The sequence below is a fragment of the Sardina pilchardus genome, chromosome 18, assembly GCF_963854185.1.
Source record: "Sardina pilchardus chromosome 18, fSarPil1.1, whole genome shotgun sequence".
Taxonomy (NCBI): Eukaryota; Metazoa; Chordata; class Actinopteri; order Clupeiformes; family Clupeidae; genus Sardina; species Sardina pilchardus.
Window position 1 is genome coordinate 11,035,853 of NC_085011.1, and position 10,560 is coordinate 11,046,412.

Here is a 10,560-nt window from a genome sequence, read left to right on the forward strand (position 1 = left end):
CAAGTTCGGCTCATAGGCTACGCTAACCTACGTTACAAGATCACAAAAATCCAAATTTCACAGCTACTTCATCTGGAACAACAAGCATACTTTATGCTTGAGGTGTCGATTTTGTAAGTGAAGTAGCGTTTCGCCAAGCCACTACTACACAACACCAATTCGGATATGTTCAGCCAGTGTTACAAGTTGATGACCCACAGTGCATTCCAAATTATTTATTTGCAGACTTTGCAGCATTCAACGCCGAAACTTTGGGCAAATATTTGATTGTCAGGGAACCCCCTGGCCCTTTTGGTGTGTAAATTGCGTAATGTTGGCTATATAGAACACGGTGGCTGACAGCAGGGCGCTGTGCGTACGTTGCGTGTCTGCACCACCTTGAGAAAAGTGACAGTTTTGCACTATTTTCCTATAATACTGAAATCATTCAGAGATGTGATGGGCCTAGTTGGCCGTATCCAATTGCTTAGCGTTTCTCCAGCGCAGTCTAAAAGTTAACCTAACCTTCAGGCAGCCCGCCCCCTTGATGTTACAATATAATCTCGGTTCTGCATTTTGGACCTATGACTGTCGTAAAAATGATAAGGGAATTTCGTCAGTCCTGGAGTCTGCAGTTCAGGCGAAGAAGGCGGACAACAGCTGACCTACTGAAACTCACACTTTACTCTTACCTTCTCATAGGGTTTGTAGAAATGGCCAACGAATCACTCTTTGTCAACGTAAACAAGTGGATTTCGGAGAATGAAAATGCCTTCCTGCCGCCAGTTTGCAACAAACTCATGTAAGTGATTGGTTGTCAGCAAATGTATTTAGTAGATTCTAGAATGCATATCCAAGACAGCCCTTCATACATTTTGAATCCTAATAGTTAGTTTGACAGCTAACTAGATAATTCATGAAGTAAAATAATTTCAGTTGAATATGTCGGTGTTTGATGACTTGTTAAGTATAGCCCCAGACCACAGTGTTGGCCTGTCATTGAAAGTATCCCCCCCCTGTTATATAGGCCTAGGATGTTGGAATTTGTTAATCTAAGATCCATGTAAAACTGACTGTAAATCCAGTACATTGTCTCCTGGTTATAGGCTACTGTTTATCCACAATGCATTATGCTACTCTCTGTCATAGGCATTTTCGGCAGCTGAACATCATGTTTGTGGGTGGTCCCAACACTAGGAAGGATTATCATATTGAAGAAGGTGAAGAGGTGAGGTGTGCGTGTGTGTGTGTGTGTGTGTGTGTGTGTGTGTGTGTGTGTGTGTGTGTGTGTGTGTGTGTGTGTGTGTGTGTGTGTGTGTGAGTGTTTGTGAGAGAGAGAGAGAGTCAGAAATCTACTGTGCTCTCTAGTGTAAAATATAGTATACTTTGTGTCTACCAGCCATCTTCATATTTAACCAGCATTTGGCTGGTGGCGGGTGCTAATCTCAACTGCACTTACCTGCCTCAAAACAAAAATGGTGCATCTTCACCAGCCTGTATTTCTGTTTTTCAGATGTAGTAGGCCTAAGGCTGACAGACAGAGGACAGAGAGAGTAATGTCATGCTAGCTTGTAACAATGGCCTGTATTATGTAGCCTATGTATACTACATCAGTCTTGCCATAAAGAGTAAGCTCTGACATGGTTCATACATGGAATATTAGTGTTACATTTATTTATTATAGCTAATGTATTTATTCATTGTAGCTAATTTCATACAGGTAAGCAAATTCAAAATTAAATGTCAGTTCATTACCCTGATGGCTTGTGGATAGAATTGGGTGGTGTAGTAAACTTAAAGTTTAAGAGGACACTTAGCAACAACAGCCATCTCTCTGGTGTGGTAACCTACTGTATCAACATACCACCCAGAGTTGAGTTTGTCTGAAGCACATTACAATGTAAGATCTTTAGGTCAAAGGCACAGCATCCACAATTAGTGTGTGACACAGTATGCTATGAAAACAGTCCACAATTCACATTAAACATGCTCTTTTTTGGCCAGTAGGGACAGTCTAGTTCCATTGTTTACTGTGCATTGAACCCATGGCAGTTCATACTTGACTGTGCTTGTCTATTTCTTTCTGGGTTCCTTCAGTGTCACCTCACTTAAGCAAACACACATTCTCTCAGATCAGCTCAACTGCTGTTTAAATGTAAATTTGGTGGCAGTCGTTATTCATTTATAATTGATTATGCAATCATTGTTTCAAGAAGATCCTTGAACGAGTCGTTGGTTCTAGTGTGGTGTGAAGGAGGACATTCACTTCAAGTTTCACAGCCTCCTTAGGGGGCATATGCATTACAGGTGCAAATGGCAGTGCTATGAAACCCATTATTTTCAAGGGTGCGCAAGAACGGGTCTGCTGGTGCATTCAGCAAAGCGCAGCGCAGTATTCTCGTGAGCGGCATTCTCGTCAGAGTCGCCTATGGTCACGTGACGAGCTCTCCCATTTGCAATCAACAAGCATTGCAGTTGTAGAGTGAAAGCTTCGTACTTTGAAGTTTTTTAGCGGTGAAATTGCCGAGACATGGCAAGTATGAGGCTCGTGTTTGATGCTGCTTTTTGTTTTCAGCTCTTCTATCAGATCCGTGGGGACATGTGCCTGAAAATAGTGGAGAATGGAACGCACAAGGACATCCACATCCGTGAGGGAGAGGTGAGGACTTCTGAGAATGACCTCCATTCCCTCTCTGCCCCTCGGAGCAGATGTAGTAGAACTTCTTAGGAGCGTTCTTAGAGCACTCCTAAGAAGTTCTTAGCACTGAAGAGCTTCTTAACGAATCTGGGAAACCCAACCCGGGCCAGTTCCGTGCTCTGAACAACTCTAATTGCAAATTAAAGCTTTAAAGGAATACCCCTATTTTGACTGTGACTTAAGCTTGGAACAGACTTCCTGTTTTTAGCCAGATTTTGAAAGGATGGAGCATCCATGACAGTCATGGAAAACAGGAGAGGTCAATGGTAGTCACGGTGTTTAAATGCAGTAGCCTAGGAGTCGTTATGTAGACCAAACCAGCAGACTCTGACTGATCTAGTCAATCTCATTCTTATTGTGTGCAATTGAAGAAATCAGGAGGTCTTTTCCTAGCTTTGAACTTATCTGTGTGTGTGTGTGTGTGTGTGTGTGTGTGTGTGTGTGTGCGTGTGTGTGTGTGTGTGTGTGTGTGTGTGTGTGTGTAGATGTTTCTGCTCCCCGCTCGGATCCCGCACTCCCCACAGCGGCAGGCCAAAACAGTGGGTCTGGTGGTGGAGCGCAAGAGACTGCTAACTGAGACTGATGCCCTCAGGTATCAACACAAGCATAGCCGTGCTCAGGCTTCTGCCGGCAGAGCCTCCCACTGTGTACTGTATGTCCAGCTGGAGATACTGTGCTGTCTGAAATGGAGCAATGCAGATGAATAAGGATCAGGGCTGGCAATACGTTCTATGACATGTTCTCAAAAGATGACAAATTCTTTTTTTTTTATTTGTCATTAGTCAGTTACTGCTAGCATCATCTTCCTCTGACATGCTTGTCAATCGCTTTATTCAAACTAATTTGCCATCATATGCTTAACCTGATTATGCAATGATGGATCTGATATCAAAGAGCCCTTAATTAGTAAAAATGAACATTACTGTAATTTCCCAACTATTAGCCGCGGCTTATCCATTGATTTTGCTAAATTTCTTCAGCTATGAGGTTAATACACAGGGACAGTTAATATGGTATTAATATGTTTGTATTTCTTTTAACTTACATACAACACTGTCCGGCAGCTTATACACAATGCGGCTGATACATGTACATAGGAAATTACTGTAGTGAGCCTCAGTTTACATGTATGGTTATCATCATGTAATACCAATGTGTGGTACTTGCAGGTACTATGTGGACAACAGCACTGAGATCCTGTGGGAGCGCTGGTTCTACTGCCAGAACCTGGGAACCCAGCTCGTACCTGTCATAAAAGAGTAAGAACACCTCAACTGGCCACTTTTTGGCAACAAAACATTTCAGCACTCATGTTCCTGTACTATTCTACTACTACTACTACTACTACTCAATAAAGATAAAAGTGAGTCAGCAAAGAGTCTGTAAGAGAGAGAAGCTTCAGTTCCATAACAGTATTTTCAAGCTGGAGCATGTCAGTATCTGTTGCCAGACCACAACATTTAGGGTTTTAGATTGCAAATGACATTAAAGGGATATTCCGCCATTTTTGGAAATACGCTAATTTTTCACCTCCCCTCGAGCAAAACAATCGATATTTACCTTGTTCCCGTTCATCCAGCCATTCTGTGAGTCTGGCAATACAACGTTTAGCTTCAGCCTAGCATAGATCATTGAATCGGATTAGACCATTAGCTTCTCGCCTGCTAGCTTCATGTTTACAAGTGACTAAGATTTCTGGTAATTTTCCCATTTAAAACGTGTCTCCTCTCAAGTGAAAAAGTGCAGTAAGACCAACTGAAAATGAAACCTGGCGTTTTTCTAGGCTGATTTGACATGGAACTACACTCTCATCTGGCGTAATAATCAAGGCAACTTGCAGACTACTGGCACTACTACTGCTTGTTGTCTATGGGGACTATTTTCAGGTGCTGCGTACGATATTACTGCGCCTATGGTAAGTTTGCAAGTTGCCTTGATTATTACGCCAGATGAGAGTGTAGTTCCATGTCAAATCAGCCTAGAAAAACACCAGGTTTCATTTTCAGTTGGTCTTATTGCACTTTCTAACTTGAGAGGAGACACGTTTTAAATGGGAAAATTACCAGAAATCTTAGTCACTTTTAAACATGAAGCTAGCAGGCGAGAAGCTAATGGTCTAATTTGATTCAATGATCTATGCTAGGCTGACGCTAAAAGTTGTATCGCCAGACTCACAGAATGGCTGGATGAACGGGAACAAGGTAAATATCGATTGTTTTGCTCGAGGGGAGGTGGAAAATGAGCGTATTTCCAAAAATGGCGGAATATCCCTTTAAGAAGACCACTGTTTCAGTGTGTGAGAGTTTCTGGTTTACTTCACTCTCAACAATGTCAAACACAGTGTCAGTATCATTACCTAGATATTACAACATGCCAAGCAGTAGGAGAAATTAGCCAACAACTGAATGAAAATATTTGGTAAAGTCAGTATTCATAATGTTTTGTTCATGCATTGTTCATACATTGTTTTGTTCATACGTTTATTCATACATCCATATAAAGTATTCATAATGCTTAATAATGATTGACGTAGGCGTATAACTAATAGTATGAATGAATGGCAGGTGTAACAGTGTCCTAGTATAAGTCTACTCTATATGACACTTGAAATATTCTACTGTGTAATAAAGAGAGGTAAAGAGAGAGTTCAGTTCAGTGTCATTTTGTGTACTGTGTCTAATCTGCAGATTCTTCGCTTCAGAGGAGCACCGCACTGGGAAGCCAAACCCAGGTGAGTCAGTCTCACACTTGACCTCCATGACTCCATGACTGTCTCTGTCTCTCCCGTGGGTGACCATGCTCAGATTTTCAGTTTCGGCCTGAGGAAGATCCCACTGGAGGATCGAAACGTTGCCTTTTATGCATTAAAATAAAACGTTTATTTTGGAGCTTATACCCAGTGTGCGGACCAATCAATCACAGATTTTCAGTTTTCTCATGAATTTTCAATAGGTCTTTTTTCTTCAACTCCTTTAAGACTTTGGACGTCTGAAGCGTATAGAGACCATGAGGGAACTTCATATTTAATATTTCATTCATATTTCAAGACTGATGAAATCCATCTCGAACCTCAGCCTGTGTAGTTAAAGGCTGCAGATGCTGCTTTGGTGGATAAGAGGAAAAGTCATCTGGCCTTAGCATTGCTTCAAAAGCCTCCTCCAAAAGCTTCACTACAGAGGCAGGGCCCTTACCCTTGTACATTTGCTACACAGGGCTTCTGAAAGCCTCCCTTGCTAGCATAGAAGTGGCTAACTTGACAACCCCCTCCTGTGTGTGTGTGTGTGTGTGTGTGTGTGTGTGTGTGTGTGTGTGTGTGTGTGTGTGTGTGTGTGTGTGTGTGTGTGTGTGTGTGTGTGTGTGTGTGTGTGTGTGTGTGTGTGTGTGTGTGTGTGTGTGTGTGTGTGTGTGTGTGTGTGTGTTTGTGTGTGTTCTCTTGGTAAACTTTGTTATCAGCAGCCTGGCATCTGTACTCTTTTAATTAAACTCAGTCACTCAGCCATGACTGTGGCTCAGGCAGCCCACAGAGGGGGGCTCACTAATCACCAATCAGAGGATTCCATTAGAGAACAGACATCAGGGTGCAGCATGGCCCAGGCTCCTCACATGCCACTGCTACAGCTCTGTGGGCGATCAGTGAGCCTGCCTGCCAGGGTTAGGAGTGTCTAAAGTGGTGGTGTTCAGAGAGTACATGTACACTTTATACTGTGCACATGCATTTTGTAGTCAGAATAGGAAATGGCCCAACTTCTGCTAAACACAAGAACTGGCACGCCCAACTCTAACAGATCCCTCTGTCGGTGTGACTATAAAAAGAATGTGAAAGCCTGTTGCGTTTTGTGTCCATTCTGGTGACTACAGTGCTCCGCTCCTATAGTCACAGTTGAGATTGCTACTCCAGGTGTGTGCGTATAAACCTTTTAGATTTTCAGTGAATCCCTCACTATCTAAAAAAGTCTGTGTGTGTATACTACAGTATCTATAGCTTTTTTCCCCTTTTCGACTTTGTGAGGCGACTGCTCTGCGAAAAAGGGGAAGTAATTTTCAGTGTTGTGTCTGTTGCAAAGGCCCCTTTTCAACGGGTTTAGGATGCACGAAAGGACTGATACAAAGGAGAGGCTCTCTCTCTTTGTGAATCAAAATCCTTAATCAGGAGTTCAGGGTCAACAAGTAGATATTTTATAGGAGGCTCTCCATATATCTATTCCATGTGAACCCTATTACCTGCAATCGTGCTTGTTATTATGTGATTCTCTTCTTATAGGAGGACTTGGCCATTTACGGCATAAACTAATCTGTGACAATGATTTCTAAAAGTCTTCCTCCTGTTACAAAGGCTGTCGCCCGTCAATGGAGTGACAAAGGGGACCTATTCCTCGTGGTCACAGAAAGATTCATATATAACTGTTCTAGTGACAGATTTCTATGACCTAGAAGACAACTAGTAAATCTAATTTGGGATTGGGAATTCAGATAATATTCTCCTCCTCATGACAATGGTGAATAGTTGGGGTTAAAGGGGTCCTAGTTCCTAATTGTAAGTTGTGTTAACACGGCTGGGGGAAACAGTTTCTCTTATCCCACCGGAAACATGCAACAAACTTAATCTAATTCTATTGACAGGGCCAAGTGATTCAATGTGGGCTTTTTCTAGGACAAGTCTGTATAGCACTCATGGCATATAACAGATCTAATTGATTATTTGTGCTCCGTTTTTACATACATTAGTTACTAAAAACAGATTTCCGTATCTTTGCTTGTGTGATGTGCATTTGGACCTTTTAAAGGCCCCCGAACTTTATTCTTTACAGAACCACACCCGCTAAATAAAGTCTGGTTGCTTTTGTGACTGCATCAGTGCATAGGACTTCCCTTCCTAAATACACGGCTGAGTTCGCTACTCCAGTGTACTGTATGTCAGTGTATTGTGCAGTAAGTTTTTGCCCATTAACAGTGTCTTAGAAAGTAAGCCCTCAAACGGACAATCTTACCAGCTTCCCGCCTGGTCTCCTCTGTAGGCGTGCGCCTCTTGCAAGAAGTTCAATATTCTCGTTGACACAGGGGAGGCAAAAAGAAAACTCGAAGAAAGACTCTGCTACCTTTTAACAGAATCCCTAACCAAGGGTTTGGGTTCTGACTTTATTTAATAAGAAAAAAAAAATCTTCTTGCTCTCAGTAGATGAAGTCCAAAAGAGGTGGTGGAGAGCTGTGTCCAGAGCCCCGGTAACGGGACGCTTTTGTATTTCCCCAGCTGAACCTCAATCTATCACCTTTTATCACAGTCAGCTGTTTGTCTATCTCTTGTTTCTTTTTCTGGTGGCTTCCCACAACTTTTCACACTTAAAATTCAGACACAGCACACGGATGTTGCCTACGTGGCTCTACGCAGAAACTATTACACTTAAAACTCTAACACAGCATTACTCTATAAGCTTGACTAAAACACTTTAAAGGCTAAACAATCGTTCTTTAAAGGATTAAGCAAAAACACACTCTAAAGTTAAACAAAACACACTTAAGCTTTACGTAAAAACACACTTCTAGTCTAAGTAAATATTCGTTTCACACCAGTTATCTATCATTTCTGCATTTGCACATTTTTATTTGGTTTAGAGCAAGCTGGAATCAAGCAGTTATATTAAGACTTCTATCTAGTGAACTATCTCATGTAATCTTTTGACTTTTCCACGGTTCACTCACATTTTCTTCCACTTTCTACAAGCCACAACAAAATTCAAACTTCTGCTTACCCATTAACTCAGTGTAGTTTCTCTCTCTCTCTCTCTCTCTCTCTCTCTCTCTCTCTCTGTGTTTGTGTGTGTGTGTGTGTGTGTATTTGCAGCGGACCCACCCAAAAAAGCCCCCTTCCCCCTGAACACTGTTAGTGTGATGGCACCATTCCGCTTCAAGGACCGTGTGGATGGTCTCAGTGCAGATATCGCCAGCGGCAAACCCGTGGACATGTTTGGGCCGGAGTTTGAGACAGAGGTGATGTACTTCCCTGCCCTCTAGGGGGCACCAGTCATTAAAACAAGGCCTGTGGGCTACCCCACAGTAGTAGCCAATCAGGGAATGATCAGAAGCCAGTCAGGATCGGTTGAGTGTCTAGACAGAGATCCCAGCTGAGACGGGAGACAGCATGTTATCTGCAGGAGATGGACTAAATGGGAAAGGAGTAAATGTAGAGAGGAAATATACAGAATTTTGAAAGGACCCATGGTAGATGTAGTTAATTGATATGTTACGCATCATGAGACAGAAACGTTTGCAGCCACCTTTCATGGTAAACTTTCAGTAAAGCGAGGAAAGTATTTGTACAGTCTGGCTCTTTGTACCTTGTGTTTGTGTTCCATTTCTCTCCCCTTGACCTTTGCACCCAGCCAACGTGTGTGTGTGTGTGTGTGTGTGTGTTTGTACATTCAGGCTGAGGGGAGGATGAAGTAAGAGGGGCAGTGATGTTGATTATAAATGTGATTGGCTAGTCTTCCTCTACGGAAGCTCTGGTTTTGATCACTGTAGCACAGAGCCACATGCACTGCATGAGCCTGGACAGATTTCTCAGATACTTAAGGTTTGATCGTTTTGTTTGAAGGCTGTCAGAATAAAAGAGACGACAGAGATGTAATAAGCCCCCTTATCAGGTGTCTCCTTGGCATTTATTTGGCAGTTGATGCTGATTGCTGAATTACTGAAAATCTGACAGGAAAGTTGTTGAGATGGGGTTGCTACAAAATATACTCATATATAACAATTACCAACTACTCCATGCAAAGCATTACTCATTTTGCCTGCTCAAGCAGCTGGGTTCAACGCTTGAATATGTCAGAATGGAGGATATTGCGAAAGAGGATGGTGCTGGTTGTGATGATAACGGCATTGATAATGACTAGTGCAGTGCCCGTACAAACAATGTTTTCCAAGGAACTTGTTGCCCAATGATGACGTTGATGCAGGTAGATCATGTTAGATTGGTGATGATGTAGAATCATCAACGATATCTTTGTAATTGACCAAACTTTGCACTCTGCACTCATGCATGTCATTAGCAATACCTGTGTCAAATTTTAGGTCAGTCGGATGAGTGGTTCGAGAGTTATGCGTGGCACACACAGAGTGACACACAGACAGACGTTCCTTGCATTAATAGATTGATAATTAATTAATAGATTAATAGATTAATAGATAATAGATAGATAGATAGATGGTGATGACGGCAGTGACTACATTAACATGCACCTCAGTATTCCGGTTATGTGTTTATACATACGAGCATCATAGCCTGATTTTAGAACCCCAGCTAAGTTTTATCTCTGTTTAGAAAAATATGGTCATGCTAGCTGGGGCACTCTGAAAGAAACCAGGGTACTGTTCCATACACCTTATTCCGGACAGTGACTGTCTGACTACAAACAAAGAACTCTATTGTTAGTAACTGGGATACTAGTAGATATCATGTATATTAATATCCATTTTTTTTTGTGTTCATGTAAACTGCATGTTCCGAATATGATCAAAACCGGGATAAGCGGCATAACGGGATGCTTAAAGGGACACTTCACCGATAGCTTTGTATCTTTAGAAAAACAGTCATGTTTTTGAATGGTCGTGCATCATTCCCTCAGTTTGCCTAGAGATGGGAGAAATACGGATTTCAATGTTGGACTTCCTGCTTTCAATGATGTAAACATCATAATTTTACATCATTGAAAGCAGGAAGTCCTATTCATGGGTTTCATTGAAATCCGTATTTCTCCCATCTCAAGGCAAACTGAGGGAATGATGCACGACCATTCAAAAACTTGACTGGTGGGGGTGCTGTGGCGCAGCAGGCTACGGCGCCCGTACCATTTACGGGTCCGAGTACCCATGGGGACCCAGGTTCGAAT

At 42.2% G+C, this 10,560-nt stretch overlaps 1 protein-coding gene across 2 annotated transcripts in view; it reads left to right on the forward strand.

Annotated features, from left to right (window-relative positions):
- The first annotated feature begins 498 nt into the window (after window positions 1–498).
- haao (3-hydroxyanthranilate 3,4-dioxygenase) overlaps window positions 499–10,560 on the forward strand; it is a 12,025-nt gene continuing 1,963 nt past the window's right edge. Inside the window, exons 1-7 of one of the 2 annotated variants that reach the window (XM_062520074.1) lie at window positions 499–781; window positions 1,086–1,207; window positions 2,555–2,638; window positions 3,163–3,269; window positions 3,847–3,936; window positions 5,365–5,408; window positions 8,517–8,662. In XM_062520074.1, coding sequence (XP_062376058.1) covers window positions 742–781; window positions 1,086–1,207; window positions 2,555–2,638; window positions 3,163–3,269; window positions 3,847–3,936; window positions 5,365–5,408; window positions 8,517–8,662 — 633 coding nt within the window. In that variant the 5' untranslated portion in view covers window positions 499–741. The remainder of the gene's footprint in view (window positions 782–1,085; window positions 1,208–2,554; window positions 2,639–3,162; window positions 3,270–3,846; window positions 3,937–5,364; window positions 5,409–8,516; window positions 8,663–10,560) is intronic. The other variant, XM_062520072.1, reaches the window with a different exon arrangement.